This window comes from Sinohyriopsis cumingii, chromosome 3 (genome assembly GCF_028554795.1).
Source record: "Sinohyriopsis cumingii isolate HCF-2022 chromosome 3, ASM2855479v2, whole genome shotgun sequence".
Lineage (NCBI taxonomy): Eukaryota > Metazoa > Mollusca > Bivalvia > Unionida > Unionidae > Sinohyriopsis > Sinohyriopsis cumingii.
Window position 1 is genome coordinate 88,705,388 of NC_142963.1, and position 25,308 is coordinate 88,730,695.

General features: G+C 34.0%; 1 protein-coding gene across 2 annotated transcripts in view; it reads right to left on the reverse strand.

Annotated features, from left to right (window-relative positions):
- Positions 1 to 25,308, reverse strand: part of LOC149803260 (calcium-activated potassium channel slowpoke-like) — a 346,338-nt gene that overhangs the window by 83,520 nt on the left and 237,510 nt on the right. For both annotated transcript variants that reach the window (XM_089952911.1, XM_089952912.1), the window contains exons 15-16: positions 14,915 to 14,950; positions 6,647 to 6,737 (exon numbers count right to left, since the gene is read on the reverse strand). In XM_089952911.1, the coding sequence (XP_089809037.1) occupies positions 6,647 to 6,737; positions 14,915 to 14,950 (127 nt within the window). The remainder of the gene's footprint in view (positions 1 to 6,646; positions 6,738 to 14,914; positions 14,951 to 25,308) is intronic.

Consider the following 25,308-nt stretch of genomic DNA (forward strand, 5'->3'; position numbering starts at 1 on the left):
TACATTTGGTAATGATGCTATTGTACACTGTTAGTATGGAAGAATAACTATCAATTATGAATGACATGTCCACTCAGATAAACTTGCAATATGTTGGATAAAGTTGGCAAAGCAATTAATTTTAAACTGTGGTCATCAAAGATTGATAAAACACATCACTTGTCCCTATGGAAATGATTATATGATCAACATTGAATAAATAGTATAAATACGCATACGGTTTATAATGTTCAAGGTAAATTCACCATTTATCTCATTTCCCTGAGTCAGTTTACAACTCTCAGTTGGCAAGCTCTTCAGAGAAAGAAACAAAATTTGAATGCAGTTTTGGCAGAGAGCTACTTCCATTGACTGTTAGCTTTTGCCATCTAATGCCATTCAAAGGCCTAGCACTTGCATAACACTGCATGAGATTTACCAAATGTACCCCAGGTTATTTAGAAGCAAAGTTTTGTGGAAAAAAATAATTTTCTTCATTAAGTCATGGTGACCTTCACCTTTGATATTTTAACATCTTCCTTACCCTTAATGCCATCCATCCACAAAGTTTAGTCCAGGTCTGTGATGGATAACTAAAGTTTAGTCCAGGTCTGTCATGTATAACTAGAGTTTAGTCCAGGTCTGTGATGGATAACTAAAGTTTAGTCCAGGTCTGTGATGGATAACTAAAGTTTAGTCCAGGTCTGTGATGGATACCGGTAACTAAAGTTAGTCGAGGTCTGTGATGTATAACTAAAGTTTAGTCCAGGTCTGTGATGGATAACTAAAGTTTAGTCCAGGTCTGTGATGTATAACTAAAATTTAGTCAAGGTCTGTGATGGATACTGGTAACTAAAGTTAGTCGAGGTCTGTGATGTATAACTAAAGTTTAGTTGAGGTCTGTGATGGATAACTAAAGTTTAGTCCAGGTCTGTGATGTATAACTAAAGTTTAGTCCAGGTCTGTGATGGATAACTAAAGTTAGTTGAGGTCTGTAATGTATAACTAAAGTTTAGTTGAGGTCTGTGATGGATAACTAAAGTTTAGTCCAGGTCTGTGATGGATAACTAAAGTTTAGTCCAGGTCTGTGATGGATAACTAAAGTTAGTCGAGGTCTGTAATGTATAACTAAAGTTTAGTTGAGGTCTGTGATGGATAACTAAAGTTTAGTCCAGGTCTGTGATGGATAACTAAAGTTTAGTCCAGGTCTGTGATGGATAACTAAAGTTTAGTCCAGGTCTGCGATGTATAACTAAAGTTTAGTTGAGGTCTGCGATGTATAACTAAAGTTTAGTCCAGGTCTGTGATGGATAACTAAAGTTAGTCGAGGTCTGTAATGTATAACTAAAGTTTAGTTGAGGTCTGTGATGGATAACTAAAGTTTAGTCCAGGTCTGTGATGGATAACTAAAGTTTAGTCCAGGTCTGCGATGTATAACTAAAGTTTAGTCGAGGTCTGTGATGGATAACTAAAGTTTAGTCCAGGTCTGTGATGGATAACTAAAGTTAGTCGAGGTCTGTAATGTATAACTAAAGTTTAGTTGAGGTCTGTGATGGATAACTAAAGTTTAGTCCAGGTCTGTGATGGATAACTAAAGTTTAGTCCAGGTCTGTGATGGATAACTAAAGTTTAGTCCAGGCCTGTGATGTATAACTAAAGTTTAGTCCAGGTCTGTGATGTATAACTAAAGTTTAGTCCAGGTCTGTGATGTATAACTAAATTTTAGTTGAGGTCTGTGATGGATAACTAAAGTTTAGTCCAGGTCTGTGATGGATAACTAAAGTTAGTTGAGGTCTGTAATGTATAACTAAAGTTTAGTTGAGGTCTGTGATGGATAACTAAAGTTTAGTCCAGGTCTGTGATGGATAACTAAAGTTTAGTCCAGGTCTGCGATGTATAACTAAAGTTTAGTCGAGGTCTGTGATGGATAACTAAAGTTTAGTCCAGGTCTGTGATGGATAACTAAAGTTAGTCGAGGTCTGTAATGTATAACTAAAGTTTAGTTGAGGTCTGTGATGGATAACTAAAGTTTAGTCCAGGTCTGTGATGGATAACTAAAGTTTAGTCCAGGTCTGTGATGGATAACTAAAGTTTAGTCCAGGCCTGTGATGTATAACTAAAGTTTAGTCCAGGTCTGTGATGTATAACTAAAGTTTAGTCAAGGTCTGTGATGGATAACTAAAGTTATTATGTGGAAACCATTTTTCTTCTTCTGTCTGAGTGAGCTTGACATTTTATCTGTTGAACCCAAAATCAATACGACACTGTCTTAGTTATCTTAAATATAAGCTAATTACAAAGTTTGATCATGGTTTTTAAGTCAATTCAATTTGCAGAAAGAGTTTTCCTTCAGCCTGATGACATTTCACATTTGACTTTATGAGCCTAAAATCAATTTGGATATTTTCCTTGCCTGAAATGCAAGACACATACAAAATTTGGTAATAGTAGACACATACAAAATTTGGTAATAGTAGATGATCAAAAGTTTAGATGGACAGATAAACATCATAACAAAATATACTCTGCCTTATGAGAAATGAATAAACAATTACACAAAAGATAAGGGACAGTCTCTAGGAAGACACTTCAGAAGAATAAAGCAATATCAGATTTAAAATTACTTAAAGTTACTCTCTAGAAAACTAAATGATTTCAACACTGAGGGATTTCTCCTGGATGTTTCTGCTAAGTTAGTTTCAATGATTCACCATAAGTCACAAGACGGGTATGGCAAAGGGACAAGGGTGGTTACAGGATCAAAATTCTCAAAATAACCCATGCCAAGAAACATTTGCTGCCATAGTTACATTGCGAGGCGAGATAGCTTTGCAACGCTTTTTTTCCACCTTTTCCTGCCTGGTGATTCTTCTTCACTGAAATTCAGATTTTACCTATTAAATTTGGAGTTAAATATTTTTGCTTCAATGTACAGTACAACTCCACAGTGCAGGTGTTTTTTTTATGTTAGCAATCAATGCTGTTAGTTCACAGAAGAAAATTACTCAATACATGTACCATTTTTTTCACACTCACCTGATGTCCATTTTATAATTGTAAAATATGTAAAAAGATCTATTTCTTTCTCAAGCATAATTTTATTCATATAATGGAAGAAGATAAAGAAAGGCAAATCTTCCATTTTTTGAGTAATGGTACAACTGCACTATGATCATAAAGGAACCAGTTAGGTAAAATTTATTGATTGCTTTTAGAAAATAAACATATATCAATTACTGTTACTACAGTGATAAGAAAAGCACAGTATAAGACATGTGATATGCCCATGTTGACAAAATATGTGAGTGTATTCAAAGGAGGTAATTACTGAATATGGTATGTGTGCATTTGTGTGTTTGAGATTTGACTACAATGCCTTAACCCTTTACCTCATAAAGTCGATTGCTATGTAGGCAGTTGATATAGCAGAGATTGGCGACGCGTCATGTAAATGTGTAATGCGTATCACTTGATACATAAAAGTGAAAATGTAGAACAAACAATCACAGTGGCTGATAATGTAGCATGTGTACGGAAACACAAAACAATGGTATGGAACTACATTTTCATTGCTGCTTTATCTTATAGCCTTCAACAATGGAAAATTTATATCCATAGTGTACACACACACACACACACACACACACACACATATATATATATATATATATATATATATATATATATATATATATATATATATATATATATATATATAAAATGAAGTAATTGACATGATTCTCTGTTTTGATTTAGTCTATATTGAAGAAAGTTTTAATTCATGTTTTTAGAACATTTTGAACAGTTAATCTACATGTATCATTTCAAAATAATAAAGTTGTATATTCTTTAGTGATAATACACTTGTACACACAAGATGTTTTAAAACTGATGACAATGTAGAAATGTTTATCATTTAGTAAATAACATGCCATTCTGAAATATTCATGAATCATTTTACTTTTAGATAGAATATCAAAATAAAATCTATTGGTGATGCAACTTTTGTCTTTTTTTAAGGAAGTTTTCACCATTTTGGAATTATTGTTTCCTGTATATTTTTATTGGCAACCACATCACTGCCATATTAGGTAGTTTGTGTCCTAGCATCACATACATGGGTTGCTCTATACATAATGGCCTCTACAAAATGAACCAGAAGACGTAAGTAAATATGTTACATATTTCAGCTGAATTTTGAATGTGTGAGATTTATGAGTTTGTTTACTCGTGTTTTTATTTTTACCCTCAAAAAGAAATATCTGAATAAATAAATAAATATATGCGATTTGAACATTACTATTGTCTTGCCATGTAATATATAAACTACAAATTTTGGTAATGCATAAATTATGCCCCATAGGTCCCACTACTAGTTTATTTTTTTGTATATAAACATCTTTGTACAGTTTTGCATATCAAGCCTGTAGTAACCTACCATTATCTAGACACCGACAAGGATAACATTTGAAAATTTATTGTTAAAATATTTTTTCTTCTTCTGATATCTGAATTGATGGCAGGACCCTAAGTAACCCCCCTCCCCCCTTGCACTGAGCAGGCCTGTATATAATTCTGAAGTAAACAAATGAGTGAGGAGGCAGGACTATATATATAACTGGTCAATTCTAAACTATGCAATAAATTTACTCTGTTCAATAAATCTTAAGTGTGTTTTCTTATTTCTGTTGTATATTCGTCTGTGTGTGTGTGTATATATATATACATACATATGTGTGTGCGTATATATATATATATATATATATATATATATATATATATATATATATATATACACTTTAAAGTTTGAGCTCTTGTGCACTTTTTTATTTATTTATTTATCTAGACGCCCTCTGTTTCATTCTTGGATCTGCCCCTTTAACATGGAACTGAAAGGCTTTGCATTACTAGCACATCTATTGATTAAAAACATCCCCCATGCCCGATGTTAATCGAGCATGTTCTAGTTTCTAAACAGATGTAAATGACGAACCTAATTTGGTGTAAGTTTGCTGGGATAGGGTCGGGATGATCCGTCGTCGGTCTATTCCCACCTACGAAATGTTTACAGCAGATATATGACAATCTTGTGATTTTGTCAGTAGTAAAAGTTTCCCTTCCACAGGCATGCACCTAATGCGCACAGTTTGCGAGATTTTTTTTGGTTTTGGAAATGGAATACAAAATACACACGTCATATGTTCACAATCTGAATATCTACTATCGCTGTTACAAAGTCCAAAGCAACAATGTCTTGAAGCACTACAATTTTTGTTGCTTCTCATGGATAGATGCAATCTCTTCAGTGTGTTCTGCCATTTATATTGTAGTACAAAAGCCAGTTTATTTGTCCTACATTCTGTAGCTGAGTCTGCGAGCTATAAAGAGGCATGCTATTTTTAGCAATTAACAGTGTCGGTCGATCTCTGCTATACATGTACCTGAGCTACACAGTACAGTGCTATAAATAGAACACCTGTCACTAGTACTTGACTTGATAAGCATAGACCTACCTGTTAAATTTACAACAGTAATTGTAACCATTTTAAATTTCTGGTATGCATCAAATATCAATAGAGAGATTTAAAAGTAAAATCTGATCTTTATGATTGCATAATTATTTTGTGCTTTAAAATCTTAACAGAACTCATTCACCATCAAGCTAGTGAATTCATGTGACCAACCATAGCTGACATTTTCCAACCTTGAAATCTTTTATCTACATCTACATCACTGAATCATCTGAATTTGATAAATATACAAAAATCAATGTTGCCTACATCAACATCAGAGCCTCTTTCTGACTTAATGAAGCTTTCACAGTCATTATTCTATTCATCCAAATTCTAGAAAGTTCCAAACAAAATCTGCAACCTCCATATTGGAGAGTGGAGAATCTGATCCAGTTATTTTACATAGCAGATTATGACTAGATCTTAAATACTAACCAAAAGATCTGAAATAATGGTCATTTGGAGGTGTCCACTAGCACTTTCATAAGAACAGGGTAGTGGAGTCCAAAGGGGTTTACATGAGGTAATGGGTTAATATCGACAGGAGAAATATACTTAAGAAAATCAGTGTTTAGCAACACTGATGTTATTTATAAAATCCTGCATGAATGAAGGGATGAAACTGGTTGACAATGAAACTATGAATTAGTATAATGAATAAGCATTACAAATGTTAGATTAAAAAGTATAATTTTATCTTTCAGAAAGTCAACCATGTAAGTTTTCTTTCCATCTCCTGCATTTCATATGCAAATTCTGTTGAATCTGCAACCAATCCACTTACAACTGACATAAAATGCAACTTGTATGTAATGTACAGACATCTAGCTATAATATCTACCTAGCTCAAGTTTCACCGAAATAACATCAGTATTTCATAAGTTACACCCTGGTCAAGAATTCAGGTCCCTATGTTGCTTTTTCTTTCAGTGACTTGGACCTATATCTAGGTTGCTCGACTGTGGTCTAGTATTCATATATGTCTGAGCACAGTTTCATCAAAATCTCTATAAGACTTTCAAAGTGATGGGCAAAACAAGAAAAATTAACAGATGGACATATTTACTGTAAAACCACAACATTATATATGCAACTTAAGATCATCTCAAATGTGTCAATGCCCATTTAATGTTAATAATGCCCGGAAAACTTACAATGCTGATGCCCCTCCTCCCTTTTTAACAGCCTGCATTTCCTGTTTGTTCTTCAGATGGAATGGATTCTGTGTGCTTTGATGAGTTGCAGCTGTAAAATTGTAGGATACAAACATACAGGCATGAAACTATATATACAATGTTTATAGCATTAAAAAAATTATACTCATAAGCTATGCATTTGCTTGTATATATTCTACAGCCATCTACAGACAGACCCAGATCAGCCACTACATACCCTCCATTTGTATAGACCCAGATCTGCCATCACATACAGCCAACAGCATTGGCCCTCATCTGCCATCCCATGCAAGCTAATAGCATTGAACCTGACCTGTAACTGCATACCTGCCAACAACACAGACCTGCCCTGCCATCGCATAAAAGCCAACATCACTGACACAGACCTGCCATCACATATGTGCCAAAAGCACAGATACAATCCAACAACGTTGACCAGGCCTCCCATCACATACCCGCCAAAAGCACAGATACAATCCAACAACACTGACCCTGACCTGCTACCACTGCTAATGGCAAATGACCCTGATCTGTCATAATATACAAATTCAAAAGTATTGACCATGACCGGCCACTGCATAATTACCAACAGAATAGACCCATATCTGCATTCACATACAAACTAATAGCATTGACCCTGACATGCCATCATATGCCTGCCAATAGCATAGACCCCAAGTCGAATACATTGACCCTGACATGCCATTACATACCTGCCAACAGCATTGACCCTGACATGCCATTACATACCTGCCAACAGCATTGACCCTGCCATGCCATCACATACAAGCCAATAGCATTGACCCAGGCCTGCCATCACATACCTGCCAACATCATTGGTCCAGGCCTGCCATCACATACAAGCCAATAGCATAGACCTAGACCTGCCATCACAAATAGCATCGATCCAGATCTGCCATTAAATACCTGTCAATAGCACTGACCTAGATTTGCTATTACATGCAAGCCAAAAACACCAATCCAGATCTGCCACTGCATACCTGCGAATGGCATTTATCCTGAACTACCCCTGCATAGAAGCTAATAGAATTGACCCAGACCATACTTAAATATAAAATCATCTTAATAACATAGAAATATATAGCTAGCTTCATCGCTAGAGAAAATTTCTCACATAGCTTTGCTAGAGACTTGGAATGGAATGATACTGAATCAGTTGGAAACTTACCAGGGTTTGGTGTAGTTGCCTGAACCATACAGGGTACTAAACAACCATGTAGCTAATAACACATGGATGAATAAAGTCTAATGTAGCCTCTACTTTCAAACCATTTTTTGCATTCAAATGCAGATAAGGTAAAATTCTAGTTAACTAGATCATTGCCAATGATGTGACGAAGCACTGTTTTTATTTACAGAAATGTAAAGCACATGGAGACCCCATTCACTGATAATCAGCATCATATTTTATATTTCAGAATGTTTTCAATATGATTCTAATATTAGCAATATAGCGGACAATGAAGATTGAAGTTATTAGTGAAATCATGGTTTAAATTTCACTGACAAGAAAATAAAATTGCAAAACACAGACATATTTTCACTGCCATCAAATTTTGAATGGCAACACAATATAATAGCTCCATTTATATCACCGCTGTTATGTGAAGTTAGAAAGAAAAGAAATCATGAATAGGAGTCATTCACTGAAAATATATAATGGGTGAGGTCTTTTTATATTTATTTACATTTTAGTCATGACATTATACTTTGATTTTTTTTTACAAGATATGTTTTTTTTACGTATTACATTTTAAAATTAAAAAGTGATTTTGAATCTTTTTTGCTCTCTTTATATTGACAGAAATATTGTTATTGTTTCAAGTATTATCAGCAAGATAATTTTCAGAAATTTTAGTGAAATCATGACCAAAAGCACAAAACAAATAAATAAGTAGTGTATTGAGCATGTGGTCTTTCAAAATGTGTCTTTCATTGCAATGGTTTTACAAGACAGGTTATAGTGTAAATGAATACAATATTCAATTAAGATATCTTTTCTAACACAACACAATATAATTTCAAGTAAAAGAAACATACCAGGTACTAAAAGAATATAAAAGAAAATATTTATTGGGTGTCAGTGAAAATATTTTAGAAGAACAACCTTGTTGTATGTAAAGAAAGCTACCATTAGATGCGAAAAACAGTATCAGATAAAAAGGTACTGAAAATTTTAATACGAAATGACATGAACAAATATAACATTCACTGGTAAATTTCTCAATGGCTGATATTGTTAAGAATTTTTATTTTCTTTCTTACTCTTTTTTTTGAGTTTATCATGGTATAAACTGTCAGTTGCCAACTCATACAGCAAATAATGCCTCAAAGGGCAGTTTGTAAGCTGTGCGAGTTGGCAACTGACAGTTTATACCACGACAACTCAGAAAAAGACAACATTAAACTCTTATAACTGCAATTCTTTATAATTTTATTTCTTCTTTTATTTCTATTTTGGTTTTTTTTTCAAGACATTTCCTATCAGTTTTAGAGTCTTGTTTAAGCATATGGAATCTTGTTGAGGGTGTTTGTTACATACCCAGTAGCTATTTACAGAACAGGGGATTCTCCACCTGTAACATAATAGCTACATCAGCATCAAACAAATTATATTAGTGGTAGGCAATCTAAGGTTTTGAACATTCCATAGCATGGTCTTAATATTTTACCTAATTTGACATAGTGATCTGAATAAAGTTCAATATCAAAAGCAAAGGGTGTGTTGTTTTGTTTGACACAAAAAAAAAGACTTGGATCTGATGCTTCCATGAGTTCATTGTGACCTTGCTGAATCCTTATTTTTTAGACATATGAGTAAACATAATTCATTCCTTTAAATCTATTTTCAAGTTCATTGACAATGCAGACTACCTACAGAGGCTACTTACCAATGAAATTAAGATTATTGGTAAACGGTTATAGTGATGGGGGTCCAATAGTCAAAAAATGCAAGACATTTACCTTGACAGTTATGATGGAGGCAGCAACAATATCTATCTCCTCTCCAATATCATAACTATCAGGGTCCAAGTCTTACATTGCTGTTATGTTAGTCTTTGATCCCACACCCTCCCAGGCCTTATATCCATTTAACTATAATCTTAAATTCATTTGTAACTAGCCACAATGAAAGTGCTGTTGCCCCAATGTTCTTCGTGGCAAATTTTTAGCTTAGCTTTTTTTCTTCAAATTTAGTCAAAGAAAGAATTATTTATCTTCAGAAACACTACAGAGATGTGATTCTGTCAAATCAATTTATTCAGTTTTGTACAAAAAATACAAACCAACCATTTTTATTTTGTTTTAAAGGCATGCAGTGTGAATGCCTTCCGATTCATTGTTTACACTAGTTACTTTGCATGTGATTCTATTTTTAGAAGTTATTATAAAGTAGTTCTCCATATATTATATACAGAAAAAAAATGAAACTGGGTCTGATCACATGGTTATGTTCTGACCAATGGAAATCTTCCCTACATTTATCAACTGATGCAACTGCAATTATCAGCAAATGAGACAAGTTGAACTGTTTCAACAGTCTTAAAAACTTTTTAACCTATCAAAAGACAAATCCAACTGCAAATTGCACCAACCCAGATCTGCCATCACATAATGGGCCAAAAGATCTGGGTGTATGCAGTTTGTTCAGAGCAATCAGTAGAACAAATTATATACACTTTGATCTGCCAACACAGTTTGTGATAATGGATCCGGGTCTTTGTTGCTTGCAGTTAGACCAAACTTGCATGCACATGTTGTTGTTGTTGTAGGGTTTAACACCATTTTTCAGCCCAAGATAGGCTATACATGGTAGCCAGTATAATGGTGGAGGAAGAACCTGGGAAACCATGGAAAGAACCACTGACCCATGAGAAGCTACTGGCAAGCTTTTACACATACCCACATTAGCTGAATCTGAGACTCGAACCCACGCCGACAGAGGTAAGATTGCAGTGAACCATAACGGTGAGCACTTTAGACCACTCGATCACTCGGGGCCACTTGCATGCAAGTGTGTGTGTGTGACAAAAAAAATGACAAACAATGTTGAACCAAGAGAGATAATCAGATTACTTACCTTACATATAAATTAATTATTGGTTCTGGACATATTTAAAATAAAATGAGGCCACTTGTGAAGGGAACACTTTACATTTTTGTACTTATATGTTTGCCACTGGTTGAGTTAGAGAGGTGACCGTTCTTGAGAGATACTTTTAACACAAACTCATCAGTGCAAAGGGATTCTGATGGTAAAAGTGGGTGGCCACTGGTCATTCAAGTAGGGACTACTGTAGTAACAATTAAACGTTATTCATTTATTGAAAGGTAAAAGAGAAACTGCAATGTTTATATCTGACAACGTTTCAAGAAATTATATTTATTACTTCAAAAAGATGAGACTTTTTTTCCTTTACAAACTACCTCAATTACTTGGTTTATTTAGTCTACAGTGAATAAATGATAAGTGAATTATATCAGTAAGGAAAAATTATATGATATATTCCAAATAATTTTATAAATACCTGTAATGGTTGCTGAATGAACCACTTTCATGAAATATCTACATAACTACAAATATTCAAGCAAATTCACTGCACAATTTTGCTGCAACATTGATGTATAACTTGTGTTCTGTTGTGACTTAGATACCACATATTATGCACAGTAGATATGAGTCTGTAGTATTCATTCTAAGATTACAAGTAAACATTGTAGGCCCTGACATGTTTTTGGCACATTACATGACTAGGTCTAAGCTGAGCTCATTTTGATATACAGTAAAGTATATCAATACAATAAAGCAATGATAAAGAGTAAATAAATTTCTCCTATGACTGCTACTACCAACAGAATTCTATAATACAAAGCTCTATTTTCAAACTGGTAATCTTTTATACTTGACTGTATTTCAAAATTTCTATTTTCAGATACATTATTATTATTATTCAATATATTCTAGCCAAGCACTGATAATGCAAATCTAACCCATTACAAATTTAACTGCAATAGATGAAGTTCATTTTCGTGGAAAATAACTACTGGTATGAAATTTAATGTTTACCTGGTAGTATGCACTCTCAATTGGTGACCACCAAAGCTTGATTCTGTACAAATAAGCACATGCATTAAAACTCAACATGCAAAATGATGCACATGCATATAACAAAAGAAATATAATTAATATGCATGCATTACAACATAAATAAATATTTAAACAATTAATCTAAAAATTAGGATAACCAGAAACAAAGAATAACATCAAGATTATAAGAAAGAAAAAAATTAAAATGTTTTATTGTACTAGATATAAAATTTGCAGTAAGTAGTGATACTGAGAAATACATTCATTTAAATCTGACATATAATACTGTGATAAAATTTAACTTATGTAACACTAACCAACAGTGTACAAAATTATGCAATATCATCCTCAACAGTAATGAACTAAGCTTTCAACCATTTACATATGTAACATAATGACCATAACAATAACTGAAATAAAAAGAAAAAGTATTAATGACTCAAGTCAACATTTCAGGTCATATTGTATTACATTACTGAGGAACATATACAATTCATTGTCATCTGATCATTACATTATCTATGATAAGAAACAGCTGACATACAGGTAGTGAATACTGTAAATGCCAATGTACACTAAAAAAATGCAAACTTCCTTGCTCATCCAATGTAACTATTCTACGGTTTAATATTTTATGGCACAAGAAGACAAGTTATTTAGTGCCAAGGCAACTGAAGTAAAGTGTCTTATCCATGGACACAGCACAGTAGCCAACACTGGGCTGATCCAAAGGTAGGATTCAAATCCACACTCTTCTGGTTGCAAATCACCATGCTAACCTCTGAAACTCCAATAACCAATCAATTATTATACAGACAATACTGGGCTGTCAGGTGAATTGAAACAGGACAGAGTTCAAAGCATGAATGTTGCCCTTGGGAATTAAACCAGTCTCTTTTTTGCAGTCAGGTATGTATGCCACTAGATTAAAAGGGCCAACCAGCTAGGTTGGTAAGTAGATAGACTTGTATACCTTGACAATTTTTTAATTGTTCAATCACATACACAAACAGTGTAGAGAAAACTAACCTGAAGCTTTTGTCCTACACCAAGGACTTTATCAGCAGACTGATTTATTCCCTACCGACTGTTAACATCACTTCATGGAATAGTGAATGACATTAACAGATTGTCCCAGATGTGAGGCAGGTTGTAATGGCCCCTGTCCCAGTTCAGTGCCAGTTTGTGTGCATGGATGTAGATCAATTCTTTACCCCAAGCTAAAACAAGGTTTGTGCTAGAAGTAACATTTTTAATGAGTTCCAAGTTACAGAATGACCAGGGCAAACACTGAGGATATACTGTGATACTTCAGATGAACTTGAACTTGGTCTTCCATGTTCATTAAATCTTGCTTTCAGTGTTTGTCCTGGCCATAGTACTGTAACATTTCTGATCAACACTAATTGCATCAAAAACAAGAAAATATGTGTCATAAAATGCTTGGAAGAACAAAGAAACTGTTCAAGGAGGCATGAAGCCACACGCCTGTCTGACTTCTATCTAATAGCCAAATGCACAATTATATGGCCTAGAGATCCAGGTTAATAAGATGCTTTGTGCTGAAATTTCTCCCACTGACTGCATGTTGCAACAACTGTTTCAAGATTGAAAGCTTTATCTGTTGTTTTTTTTGAACAGCAACCAAATTTGATTGCAGATCAGAATAAGTTACAAAAATCTGAAAGCCATTTATGCTAAAATGTTATCTGTCTAGTTGGTTTATATTCTGTTGAGTGGTTTTTTATAGTTTAAATACTTTTCTATTTTTAGCAACAGTGGTTACATTTGATGGCAGATTGGCATAATTTTTGTATAAATTTTATAGGTCTTCATACCAGGATGCTTTCTGTCATGTTAGGTCAAATTCTATTCAACAGTTTCAGAAAAGTCATTTTATGGTTTTTCTACCTTTTGCAATGGTGGCAATGGTGGCAACATTTGATGATGGATCGTTATCATCTGCACAAACTTGAAATGTCATGCTAGAATGTTTTGTCAGATTATATTCAGCAGTTTTATAGAAGTCATTTACATTTTATTCAGCATTTAAGTAACAGTGGCTTTTCTATTTTTAGTAACAAAGGTAATATTTGAAGACAGATTGGTGTCACAAGTATAAACTCGAAAGATCTTTCTGCCACAATGTTTTTCTGTCAAACCTGATTAAATTTTTTTTAACTGTGTTCAGAAAGAAGTATTTTAAAGGGTTTTGACAGTTTCTGTAACACTGGCCATTTCTGATGGCAGTTCAACAGCTTCTGGATAAATTGGAAAGCCATTCATGGCAAGATGAACTGTGCCAAAATTGGTCCAGTCATTTCTCTGATAATGTTTAAAATAGCAATTGCTGATGGATGCATACCATACAATAGATGCATGGAAATAGCAATTGCTGATGGATGCATACCATACAACAGATGCACAGAAATAGCAATTGCTGATGGATGCATACCAAACAATAGATGCATGGAAATAGCAATTGCTGATGGATGCATACCATACAATAGATGCAGGGAAATAACAACTTGGCCATTCAGCCTGTTGAGCTAAAAATGAAATGGTCTCTGAGAGTAAGTTTTATATTTATATACATGGAAAAGTTGCTGCTATTAGACAGTAAATTATTTGTTCAGTGATATTGCTTATGCCAACAACAAAAAAATCAATGAAAAGGTCAAATGTGTAATTTTGGACTATTCTGAAACTCATATTTACATCAAAATCTCACCTAAATGACAATGTTTGATTGTAGAAGGAACTTCCTATGAAAGATTGTGTTTTAGCGAACAGTTTGTAAACATCTTATTTGGTGGTATGTCATTTTAAGACATGTTTTATGGTCCAGATGTATTCAAAAAATGCAGCTGATGATGTCGGTCTCATTGATGAAAATAATGTACTGTTCTTTTCTGTATGTTTGAATATGATTATATTATCTTTTATGATAATAATAATAATAATAATAATAATAATAAACAAACAACTGAAACCAAAGAAGCATAAAAACCAAAAAATAATTATAAAAATGGGTGTATAAATTTACACTTTATGCTGATATAAGTTATACACATGCAGTTACAACACATAAAGCAAATGGTTACAATTTATAAACAATGAAGACGATATCAAAATACCTAGTACAGCAGTTGCTCCCTTTCTGAACATGGCCACTAAAATTGGAAGAGGAAACAGTTTTTAAATAAGATCAAGTTATTAACAGAGTTCCATGAATGGCACATTTTACACCCACCCTGTGGTAGGCACTTGTAGTGCATGGTTGATTATTGACCTATGGGTCTCAATGGCTTCATCCTCTGGGAAAGATATGCAATCTTGAACTAAATTTAAATGTGCAGAAACCATTCTTGTTTGATTATACTTACCATGACTGTGACATCTGACCTTTGAGAAATGGGAATCTGTTTATAATGCAGGCATTGATCTACAATATGAAATGTACAACTTCTAATTCTATGGTAAGTCATATATTTTAAAAAATTTACTTTATAAAACAAATCCTCAACACACTGTCAATAACAATAAATAATGAAATATCAATCAATGAAAATGTTGCTAATGCCTACTGGTGGTAACACTTTAAGAAATAAAGACAAACTGAATAAATCTTGTCAAGTGGAATTTGTGTTTCAGTGTACTAACCATAAATGTGATGTGCCCATTTTATTCAAACATGAAAAGTATCCATTCACAATCAGTGTGATGAGGTGAACTTCTTTCAGTCACAGTGATCTCCATCTTTGACCTTAGGATTTAAAAATCAATGGTGTTCTTATCACAAGTGCAAACAATCCATGATGTTTGGTAAATGCAGATGCTTGAGAACTCAAGTTACTGTTCAGAAACAATTTTTTTCTTTTAGTTACAGTGACCTTCATCTTTGTCTCTGAAATGAGTCAGGATTTTCCTTACCCCAAAATGCAAATGATCCAAAAAGTTTGGTAATTTTAGACGGTGGGCTACAAACAAAATTGTGCAGAAACAAAATTTAAAACAGATGGACAACATCATAACATAATACCTTATGGCCTGTGTAAAAACTACAAAGCAGTTTTGTAATCATGAACCTTAAAATTGCTCATGCAATTCTCCAGTCAAACTCCCAAATCTGCAACAACCCCACAATAGCTGCCTCTTCCTTTCCCATTTATATATTATCTCCCTTCACTAATCATCTCCTCAACAGTAATTCCAGTGCCTTGGCTAGCGGTTAAGAGAGGCTGGACTATACTAGCTGTTTGAAATCTGGGAGAAATAAGTGAAAGTTCCTGAATTTAACACAGATATTGTTTTCCCAATGCCTTTTCTATAGAGTGGTGAGAATAATGTGATGCTATTAATAAATTATCCAACAACAGTTCCATCAATCTGTCATGTTTTTCCTCACACAGAACTGAAGAATATACAGCAGCAGTACAGATATTGTTTCAGTATACTGATGCAGAAAATACTGTGATGTCAATACATATTAATGAATATTTACATCTCTATTTCATATTGATTCAAGCAAACACATGGTGATAGAAGTCTCAGTTTACCATATTTATCCATTTATAAGACAACAACAAAGACCCTGATCTGCCATTGCATAATGTGTCAGCAGATCCATGTGTCATTTATTCTACTGATTACATGAAAAAAATGCAAAGACCTAGATTGGTCTGTGCATTATGCAATGGCAGATCTGAGTATAAGCAGTTTGCATTTGGACTAACTTAAAAGTGAGTATATATGGTGCAAAGAATTATCCAATGAAAACCCCACAATGCACGTTAGTTACAGAATACACACTGCATAGTTAGACAAAAGAGAATGCATATATTAGCTACAGAAGACAACTGTATATATTATAGAATATACACTGCATATATTATAGAATACACACTGTATATATTATATTATAGAATACACACCGCATATATTATAGAATACACACTGTATATATTATATAATACACTGTATATTTATAGAATACACACTGCATATATTATACAATACACCCTGCATATATTATAGAATACACACTGCATATATTATATAATACACTGCATTTTTATAGAATACACACTGCAAATATTTCATAATACACACTGCATATATTATAGAATACACACTGCATATATTATAGAATACACTCAGCATGTATTAGTTATACAATATGCACTGCATATTTTATTCATGTCTTACCCCATTCACATATAAAATTCACAAAAGCAGCTCTTCATGTTGCTATTATTGTTACTGCAAACATGCAAATCAATTCAAACTTGCATATCTTTATCATCATTAGTTCCAATACTATTGTAATAATTAGATAATAATTATTCCTCAAGTATGTTGTTTTTCTACAACCACAAAGGCATACATATTTTGCTGTTATTCCTACAAATTCTGCAAATTCCATACTTGTTGTTAGCAAGGTAAAAAGTATTCATGCTATGGAAAGATGATATTAAAATTTCTACCAAAGTACCATAATTATTCTATGCTTGATATTAAGTCCATCCCCAAGTGTTACAAAATTGTGCAGATTTATTAAATAAGTAGGCTTTTCCTAATGATAAGCTGGACCATCTTTTTCTTGTAAACATTTACACACCATGACACTATGCAAAATACCGCAATGATAGCTTTTATATAAGGTTTGGTTTTAGTTTCATTTGGTCATTTTATGGCACAGTAAGACTTTAAAGGTTATGTCATGCCAAGGCAAACAGATTACGCTGCCTAGCCCACACCACAGTAGTAGCTAATCAGGATTCATATGACAGTAGGACTCTAACCCACACCCTTCTGATCACAGGTCCAATGTCTTAACCACCAATTCACCATGGTCCCACTTGTATTCTAGTACAAAGTCACTGTAACATATTTTATGCATGGCATTTGTTTTTACAAAGATATTTATAGACACTGTAATATAATATAAACTTTGTTACACTGTGATTAGCTTCCTGCAAATGTTCCGAGAGCCACTCTAAAGGTGTGTGTGATTTTGATTTTAAATGTAGCTTTAACAATTTTTCAGCATATTGTTATGATGTCTGCAGTGAGCCAGTTAATAGTGATGTCAAGCACTGGGACATCATGCCACAGATATGTAGCATGATGTCCCACCCAGTCCCATTATCCTGACACCAGGCCAACCAGTCCCAACAATAACCTTTTAATGCTGAGTGCCAAAAAAATGCAGCTGCTAGTACCATTTTTATAAGTCACTAATTTGATTTGGCTGGGTTTTCAAACCAGCAACCTCCTGTATCAAAGGAGGATGCTTTAACCACTTAGGCCACTAAAAGGGAAAGGTGAGTGCTTATTATTAGTGTTACAACTGCAAATCAGGATTTGCATGGTTATGTTGAAAACTTAACATGGTTAAGTGAAAACTTAATGTGAGTATGTGAAAACTTAATAGGAGTATGTGAAATCTTAACTTAGGTATGAGAAAACTTAACATAGGTATGTGAAAACTTAAGCCTATTGTTATAAGGAGGTTATGAACAAGGGTAAATAGACAGAAAGTCGCAAGAAAAAATGTCAGAAAGTTGTAATTCAGATTTGTTTGTCTTATTATGATGAACATGTAGGATTAAAAAATGTCAAAAGACAAAATGTTGCTCTTTTAAACATTTAATGGTATAAAAAAGTAACATTATTAATGACGAAAAAAATATTACACAGGATTTGGAGCAGTTGTGTTTATGGGAAGTGGTGGTTTGACAAGAATTTAGCAACTGATACCGTATTTCCTGTTATTTTTCATACACGAAAAAATAATTATTAATTTCAGTGTACGAAAAATTATATGTAAAATAAATAATTATCATTTTGTGGTAATGACAGTGTACCAAAAATAAAGGGATCATACCCAGACATGGCCTGCAGAACACACGACACTCGACAACCTAACATACAAAACATATGTACAAATCTGGTCTCATTCTGCTCTCAAATCAAGAATCTGGTTGTTGTTATGAGAGAGAGAGAGAGAGAGAGAGAGAGAGAGAGAGAGAGAGAGAGAGAGAATAATCTTTATTGTTCAGTTACCTGTCAGTTGTGTTATTCCTTATGTAAACACTACAAGGGCACTATTATATTCCATTGGCAATTAAAACCTGAATAAATAAACCGTTTTGTTTGCAATTATGAGATCCATTGTCACTGTGCCACATGGCTATACAGATGTAATATATGTGCTTATTAAATACGCTTGACCTTTAGCTTGGTCTTTTCCAGTAAATACTGGATTGAAGACCAAATTCACCTCTACACATCAAATTAAGGAGGTTCTACATAGGGAAATGAGGCTACCCATGGGGTATTGAAAATGTGCATGACAAGCCCATTAGGTCAAGAACAATATTAATCTACTGATACTTGTTCTGAAGCCAGTTGGAAAAAAAAATGGCAAATGAATTAAAGAGAGAGAGAGAGAGAACAACAAAGCAACATGTATACAAAATATTTTTGTATTATAAACACAACATGTTATTTTCAAGGATATAATTTATGATCCAGTGTTGGATGAATGCAAAAAAACAAATGTAAAAACATAATGCAATGAAACATTCATAATTTTCAAGAGTTTTACAAGTCTTCCAGCTCAAGACCCTCAAACATTCATTCTTCTCCAATGGAGCTGCATTGTCACTCCCTATGTAGTGGTCCTCTCTACAATTTATTACGTTTGAAAGGCCATTAACTTTGAAGCTACTGATTATCATGTCCTTTTTCTTCTTTAATTCTTCACTGGCTTCAAAAATCCAGTCAATCATCTGCTGCCTTGAAGGGGCTGGAATTTTTTCGGTTGCCTCCTCACTAGCTTTCCTGGTTGCAATATTTTTGGAAGCTTGGTCCCTCATGTACATTGACCATTTTTTCTGCAGCAGTCCCTTGAAAGGCTTTTTTAGATATACATACAGTGGCTGTAGTTTACTTGTGCATCCACCGGGGATTAATGCCATTGTTGTTCTGGATTTTTTCATGGAGTTTTTTTACTCCATTAGTCAAATGGCCATGGAATGAATCCAACACTAGGAGAGAAGGTGCGCGCTTCGTGTGTACTTTCCAAACTTCATCAATATAATCCAACATTAGGTGTTCATCCATCCATGCTTTTTTGTTGAACTTTCACTACAACTCCCTCTGGGATTTTTGCATTTTTTAAGTTTGTTTTTCCTCAAAAGATTATCGTGGGTGGCAACAAGTCCCCAGATGCCAGGCATGTCAATACGCAAGTTAAATGGTGCTTGTCACTGCCTGTACCTCTAATATGCACCTCTCTCATTCCAACTTTATCAATTATCTTCCCTTGAACCAAGTTGAAATACACTGGTGTTTCGTCCATATTTCCAATTAAATGTTTATCAAATTCCTCATCCTCTCACAGCCTTCTTATATATCTGGTAAAGCAGTCTACTTTTTCCTATAGGTCTCAAGGTAGTTTTTGAGATATTGAAGTTCTACATCTCAGTGCAAGTCCATTTCACTTGAAAAATCCATCAACCCATCCTCTTGAGCCCTGAAACTTTAGATTTTCCTCCTGAATAACTGCAGTAGCATAATTCTGTATCATCTCAAATGTTACAGGCACGTGATGGTCCCACATACAGAGTAACCAGGATAAAATTTCCTGCTCCTTCTCATGCGAATACATCAAGGGTCAGCCAGCACCTGGGATAGATCCTTTCTTTTTCCTTTGAATATTTTTCAAAAAATCCATTTTCATCCAGCCTGATAAAGTACTTAGTGTAAGGTGGTACTTTGCAGCTATGGGCCTTATTCCACATAGTTTTGCCTCCTCAACAATTCTTATTTTATTGTTAATGTCCCATTTCAAACACTTTCCTCTTACTGGTGACTTTGCAGTACCAGGAAACTGGCTTATATCCCTCTTATCTTTGCTGTAGTTCAACTTGTCTACTGCAGGTTCAGGAAATTTTTCAGCAATAATGGGCACCTTTTCAATAGTATCTTTTGGTATGATGGCATTATCTGCTGCATCAACATTTGATTTGTACAGTTCAGCATCATCTTTTACGTTGGCAATCTCGGTAACTGAAGTAACAATCACAGGTGACGGGCTTCACCTTTGTCTTTTCTGGGCCATCCTGGTCCAATTTTCTGACTTTTGTTTGGTGGTTCAGTGCATTTAGGTAGTGGTGGGATAAAAGTTTCTCCCTTTGGCAGGTGTTTGAAGAAACTTAATAATGAAGACATGCCCAAGCACAAACAGACCAAGATCTTTGAAGATATTAACTATATATAAACTGAACTCACAGAGTCAATGACTTTTGCATTCATGATTAAAACTAACTGGGATTTTATAGTTTTTACTGCATTACTATACTGAGACAATAAGATTAATTGCTGTGGTCTTCATGTCTTTCTGTACTGAAATATTATTTTTACTGGATAAATAAACTCAAATGGCTTCTGAACTCATTTTCAAATGCATGCATTTCTTTGTTACACTGACTGACATAATAAAGAGTGCTCATTAATGACGTTGTCCAGCTGTTAATGAATATCAGTATATATTTTAATGACAACATCAGAACAAATACATCAATCATTATATTTTCTCGCTGATACAAAAGACGAAGAAGGGCAATAAAATTAATGTGAATAGATTCTCAGTTAACAAAACAGTTGCCCTTTCTGAGTAAGCAGAGCAAAGGGGCTTTCTACACACTTATAATACTGGTGAATATTTCTTTAGTGTTTTTGTTTCTTTTTCATTATTAGATGCCTCAGATAAACATTTAGGTGAAGATAACAGATAATTCGGGTTTGTGTTTCATTGAGGAAACAAATATTTATATATTTCTTATATGGGTTTATACCAAATATACTCAGCAAAGAATAAATTGGTCGTTTTGTGTATCTAAGTGATACATCAGCATTTTTTCTGACGCCATTTGAAAAGTAATGCAAATAAAAACATATAAATATGTAGTGAAATACAATATTAAAAGAAAGAAGTTATCAATGACCTACATGCATGATTATAAATGATGATTGTTATATATCCTTAATCTCCCGTTTTAATAGTCAATGCCTCAGTTAAGAACATGCCCAAAGTTAGTCACTACTCATAACTTGCTTAGCAGAACAATACCCTGGTCATTTGATGTACCTCGATCGAACTTTGGTTATATTTTTTAATCAGTTTGAAATGGGAACCTGTCTTCAATTGTAACAGAAATAAATAAAAATAATAGATAAATAAAAATGCAACTAAAACAATGATTTTATCTCTTATTCTTAGCTGTAAAATTTAAAGGGTTGTACTTTTTTTTATCACTTAGGCAAAAGTAAATCTTCACAGTAGATTGTTTTATGTACGAGAAATAATAGGATGACAAAAAAAATATTTAATTTTGTGTACGAAAAATATGTAAGAATGAATTATTTTTTGTATGGCTTGATGGTGTACGAAAAATTAAAGGGTACAAACAATAACATGAAATACATTAGTTTGGTTTGCTTCTTAGAGCAGGTATCTTATACAAGGGGTGATATTGACAAGAATGGAGCCATTGATGTCATAGTTTGTTTTCTGAAATACTGTGAAAACAAGTTTACAGGATAAGCATGCTACAAGCAAATGTCTAGTCTCTCTCTATCAAATTGAACTGTACACAAGAAGGGGTGGTTTTAACGGAATTTTGCAGGTAAAAATATAAAACTATACAAAAATTTTAGAATTAATAGGACAAATAAATAATTATATGCTAACATACTGCAAATAATATGAAAAAAGCAATCAAAATGTTTCAAATATAGCATCAGTAAATGTAAATTTATCATTTTAGCCAAAAAATGTAATCAAATTGAACATTAAAAATTGCTGAAAAAAAGCAAAGTATGAAAGTGTGTGTGTGTGTCTGTGTAATTTGGATTTTTAAAGTAGCTTTAAAAAAAATTCAGTCATATCGCTACGATGTCTGCAGTGTGGCAGTTGATAGTGATGCCTAGCACTGGGGCATCATGCCGCAGACATGTAGCATGATGTTTCACCCAGTCACATTATCCTGACACCAGGCCGACCCGTCCTAACACTAACCTCTTAATGCTGAGCGCCAAGCGAAGCAGTTCTTATTACCATTTTTGTAAGTCTTTGGTATGACTTGGTCTGGGATCGAGCCCTCAACCTCCTGCATGAAAGTATCAAAGGGAGTGTGAAATCATGGCCAGACTTCATTTAGTAATAAGACTTCAAAAGTACAGAAGTCATATTTTGACTTATTGACCTATGTCTTTTTCATAACTCCAATAAAAATAGCTGACTTTTTGTTCTGTGCCTTTTTATCCTATACCTCTTTCATAACAGTGAAATCAGAATTGTGACTTCAAGACTCGTTTTCACTAAATATTGACCAACTGCATGAAATTCTCAAAGAACGTGCCATTTCTCCCTGTGATGCACCTTATTTCCCCCCAGGATGTGCCTCTTTTACAACTGAACATCAGAACAGTGACTTTTTGTCCTGTGATTTTTATGTCCATGGCTTTTTGTTCCATGAATTTCTGTCTCACAATCATGAACAAGACATCATTGCCATTCAGATCTAAGAGGACCTGTTAACCATTAAAGTGCTGTATTGTTTTACAGTACAAGATTCCTCAGTGCTGAATTGTTTGAGAAAAAAAAGAAGAAAACTACACATTTTTTAAACTGCATGTATTTCAATAAATATACACAATAGATACACAAACCCTATTTGAAAAATGATGGTGAATGTCTAAACTTTAAGATTAGCGTCAAGGCACATGTGTAAATTTAATATATTTGCAAGTACAGGTGCAAATACAGGTAAAATGACAAGTTATGATTGTATTTCATCTGTATTTTTGTTTGTTTTTTGAATGGAAAAGTTCAAATATATCTAAGAAATATTATATTCTTTAGCAGTTCAACCATGTACATGTAATGTCTGTCACAATGTTATATCTAAATTGTGAAAATCACAGGTAAAGAAAAGGTAAAAGTTTTGTAAACATCCGTTCCATGAATGTCAGAGGTAAGTTTAGACCCCCAGAGTCAGTAACAAATGTTCATGAAAATTTTTCACTTGTTATTTATTCTAATATCAAAACTAAGGTTCATAACTGGTGAATAAATCTCAGCAAATGCTTCATTTTTTTCAGTCATTGGGCAGATCTTGTGTAAAGGGTCACCTTGATTGTTCTTGTTGTCTGCCAGGTGTAAATTGCTTAGAATAGTGGGAAATCAATCCCATAATCATGTTTTTGCTGAAGTATAGGGTTGATATCACATCATCAGTAGCCCAGTAGGAATCAAGATCAGATTTATGTACCAAACCCATTGCTATAATCAATGCAAAAAAGAGTTTTAGCTGCTCAGGTGTGACAGGCTGCCATTTCTTCATGCGACTGTTCTCATTCAAGTCTGCCCCATGAACGATTTGTTTGATCTACTATCAGATGCAATAACTCATCATAAAAAAAAGTCCTAAAAAGTCCATAGGTTCAGTATTCACCATCTTAACATTCAATTTTGAATTACCAGTGAATGCAGGGTTGACAGGCATGCCATCTTTTTCGTCCAGCCAGCATGTACATCAGATTCCAGTTCCACGTCAATTCCTGGCTCAAAATCACTCATGGGTAATTCCATCAATACTTCGCCAGCTCCAATAATTTCATCCTCCTCAAATCCTTCAAAATCATTATCATCATTGCTATCAGAAGCCAGTATTTGTTGCAAGAAATCACCATCGTATTCAGCCTCAGCCATTTTAATTTTTTCCAGGCATAACATGCTTAAAAGTGAGTATTTGTAAAACTTCTTCACTAAATGCATAGTAAAATACAACAGAATGCTTGTTCTGGGCCTCTATAAACCAATCAAATATAGTTTTACAAGCAGTCATGGCTAGTTGAAGTAATAGAATGCATACATTGTTGCTTATCTGGACAAGCACTTTACGGGTTAATTTTGGGGTAATATTTTGATCCATATTTAACATCCATATGTCTCATGAAGCATTTCTTCCTTTTTAAAAAACTACCATAATTAATTATACAACAAAAAGAAATTTAAAAGGTACTCCAACATATCTATCAACTTTTCAAAAGACAAGTAGGGAGATTGAATAAAAAAATAGGGAGACTGGGACCTAAAATTTGGAAGTTTTTTGCTGCATTTTTTAAGCCTTGTTTTCACTAGATATTGACCAACTGCATGAAGTTCTCAAAGGACATGCCACTTCTCCCTGTGATGTGCCTTACTTTCCCCCAGGATGTGCCCTACTTTCATATTCTGGTCAGCTGTGGCCAAACTGCACAGTAGCTAAAGGTTAGTTTTAAGTAAACAAGCAAGAAATCCAGTATGATTAATTAACAGTTAATCATTATCATTGCAATTATCCTGTGAAAAGAACATGACTCAAAGAAATCATGTTCTACAGTGTGTGTTATGTGAGCACCAGCAACAGTATTGCTTCACGATAAGGTCACTAGCAGACAATATTCTGCCCATTTT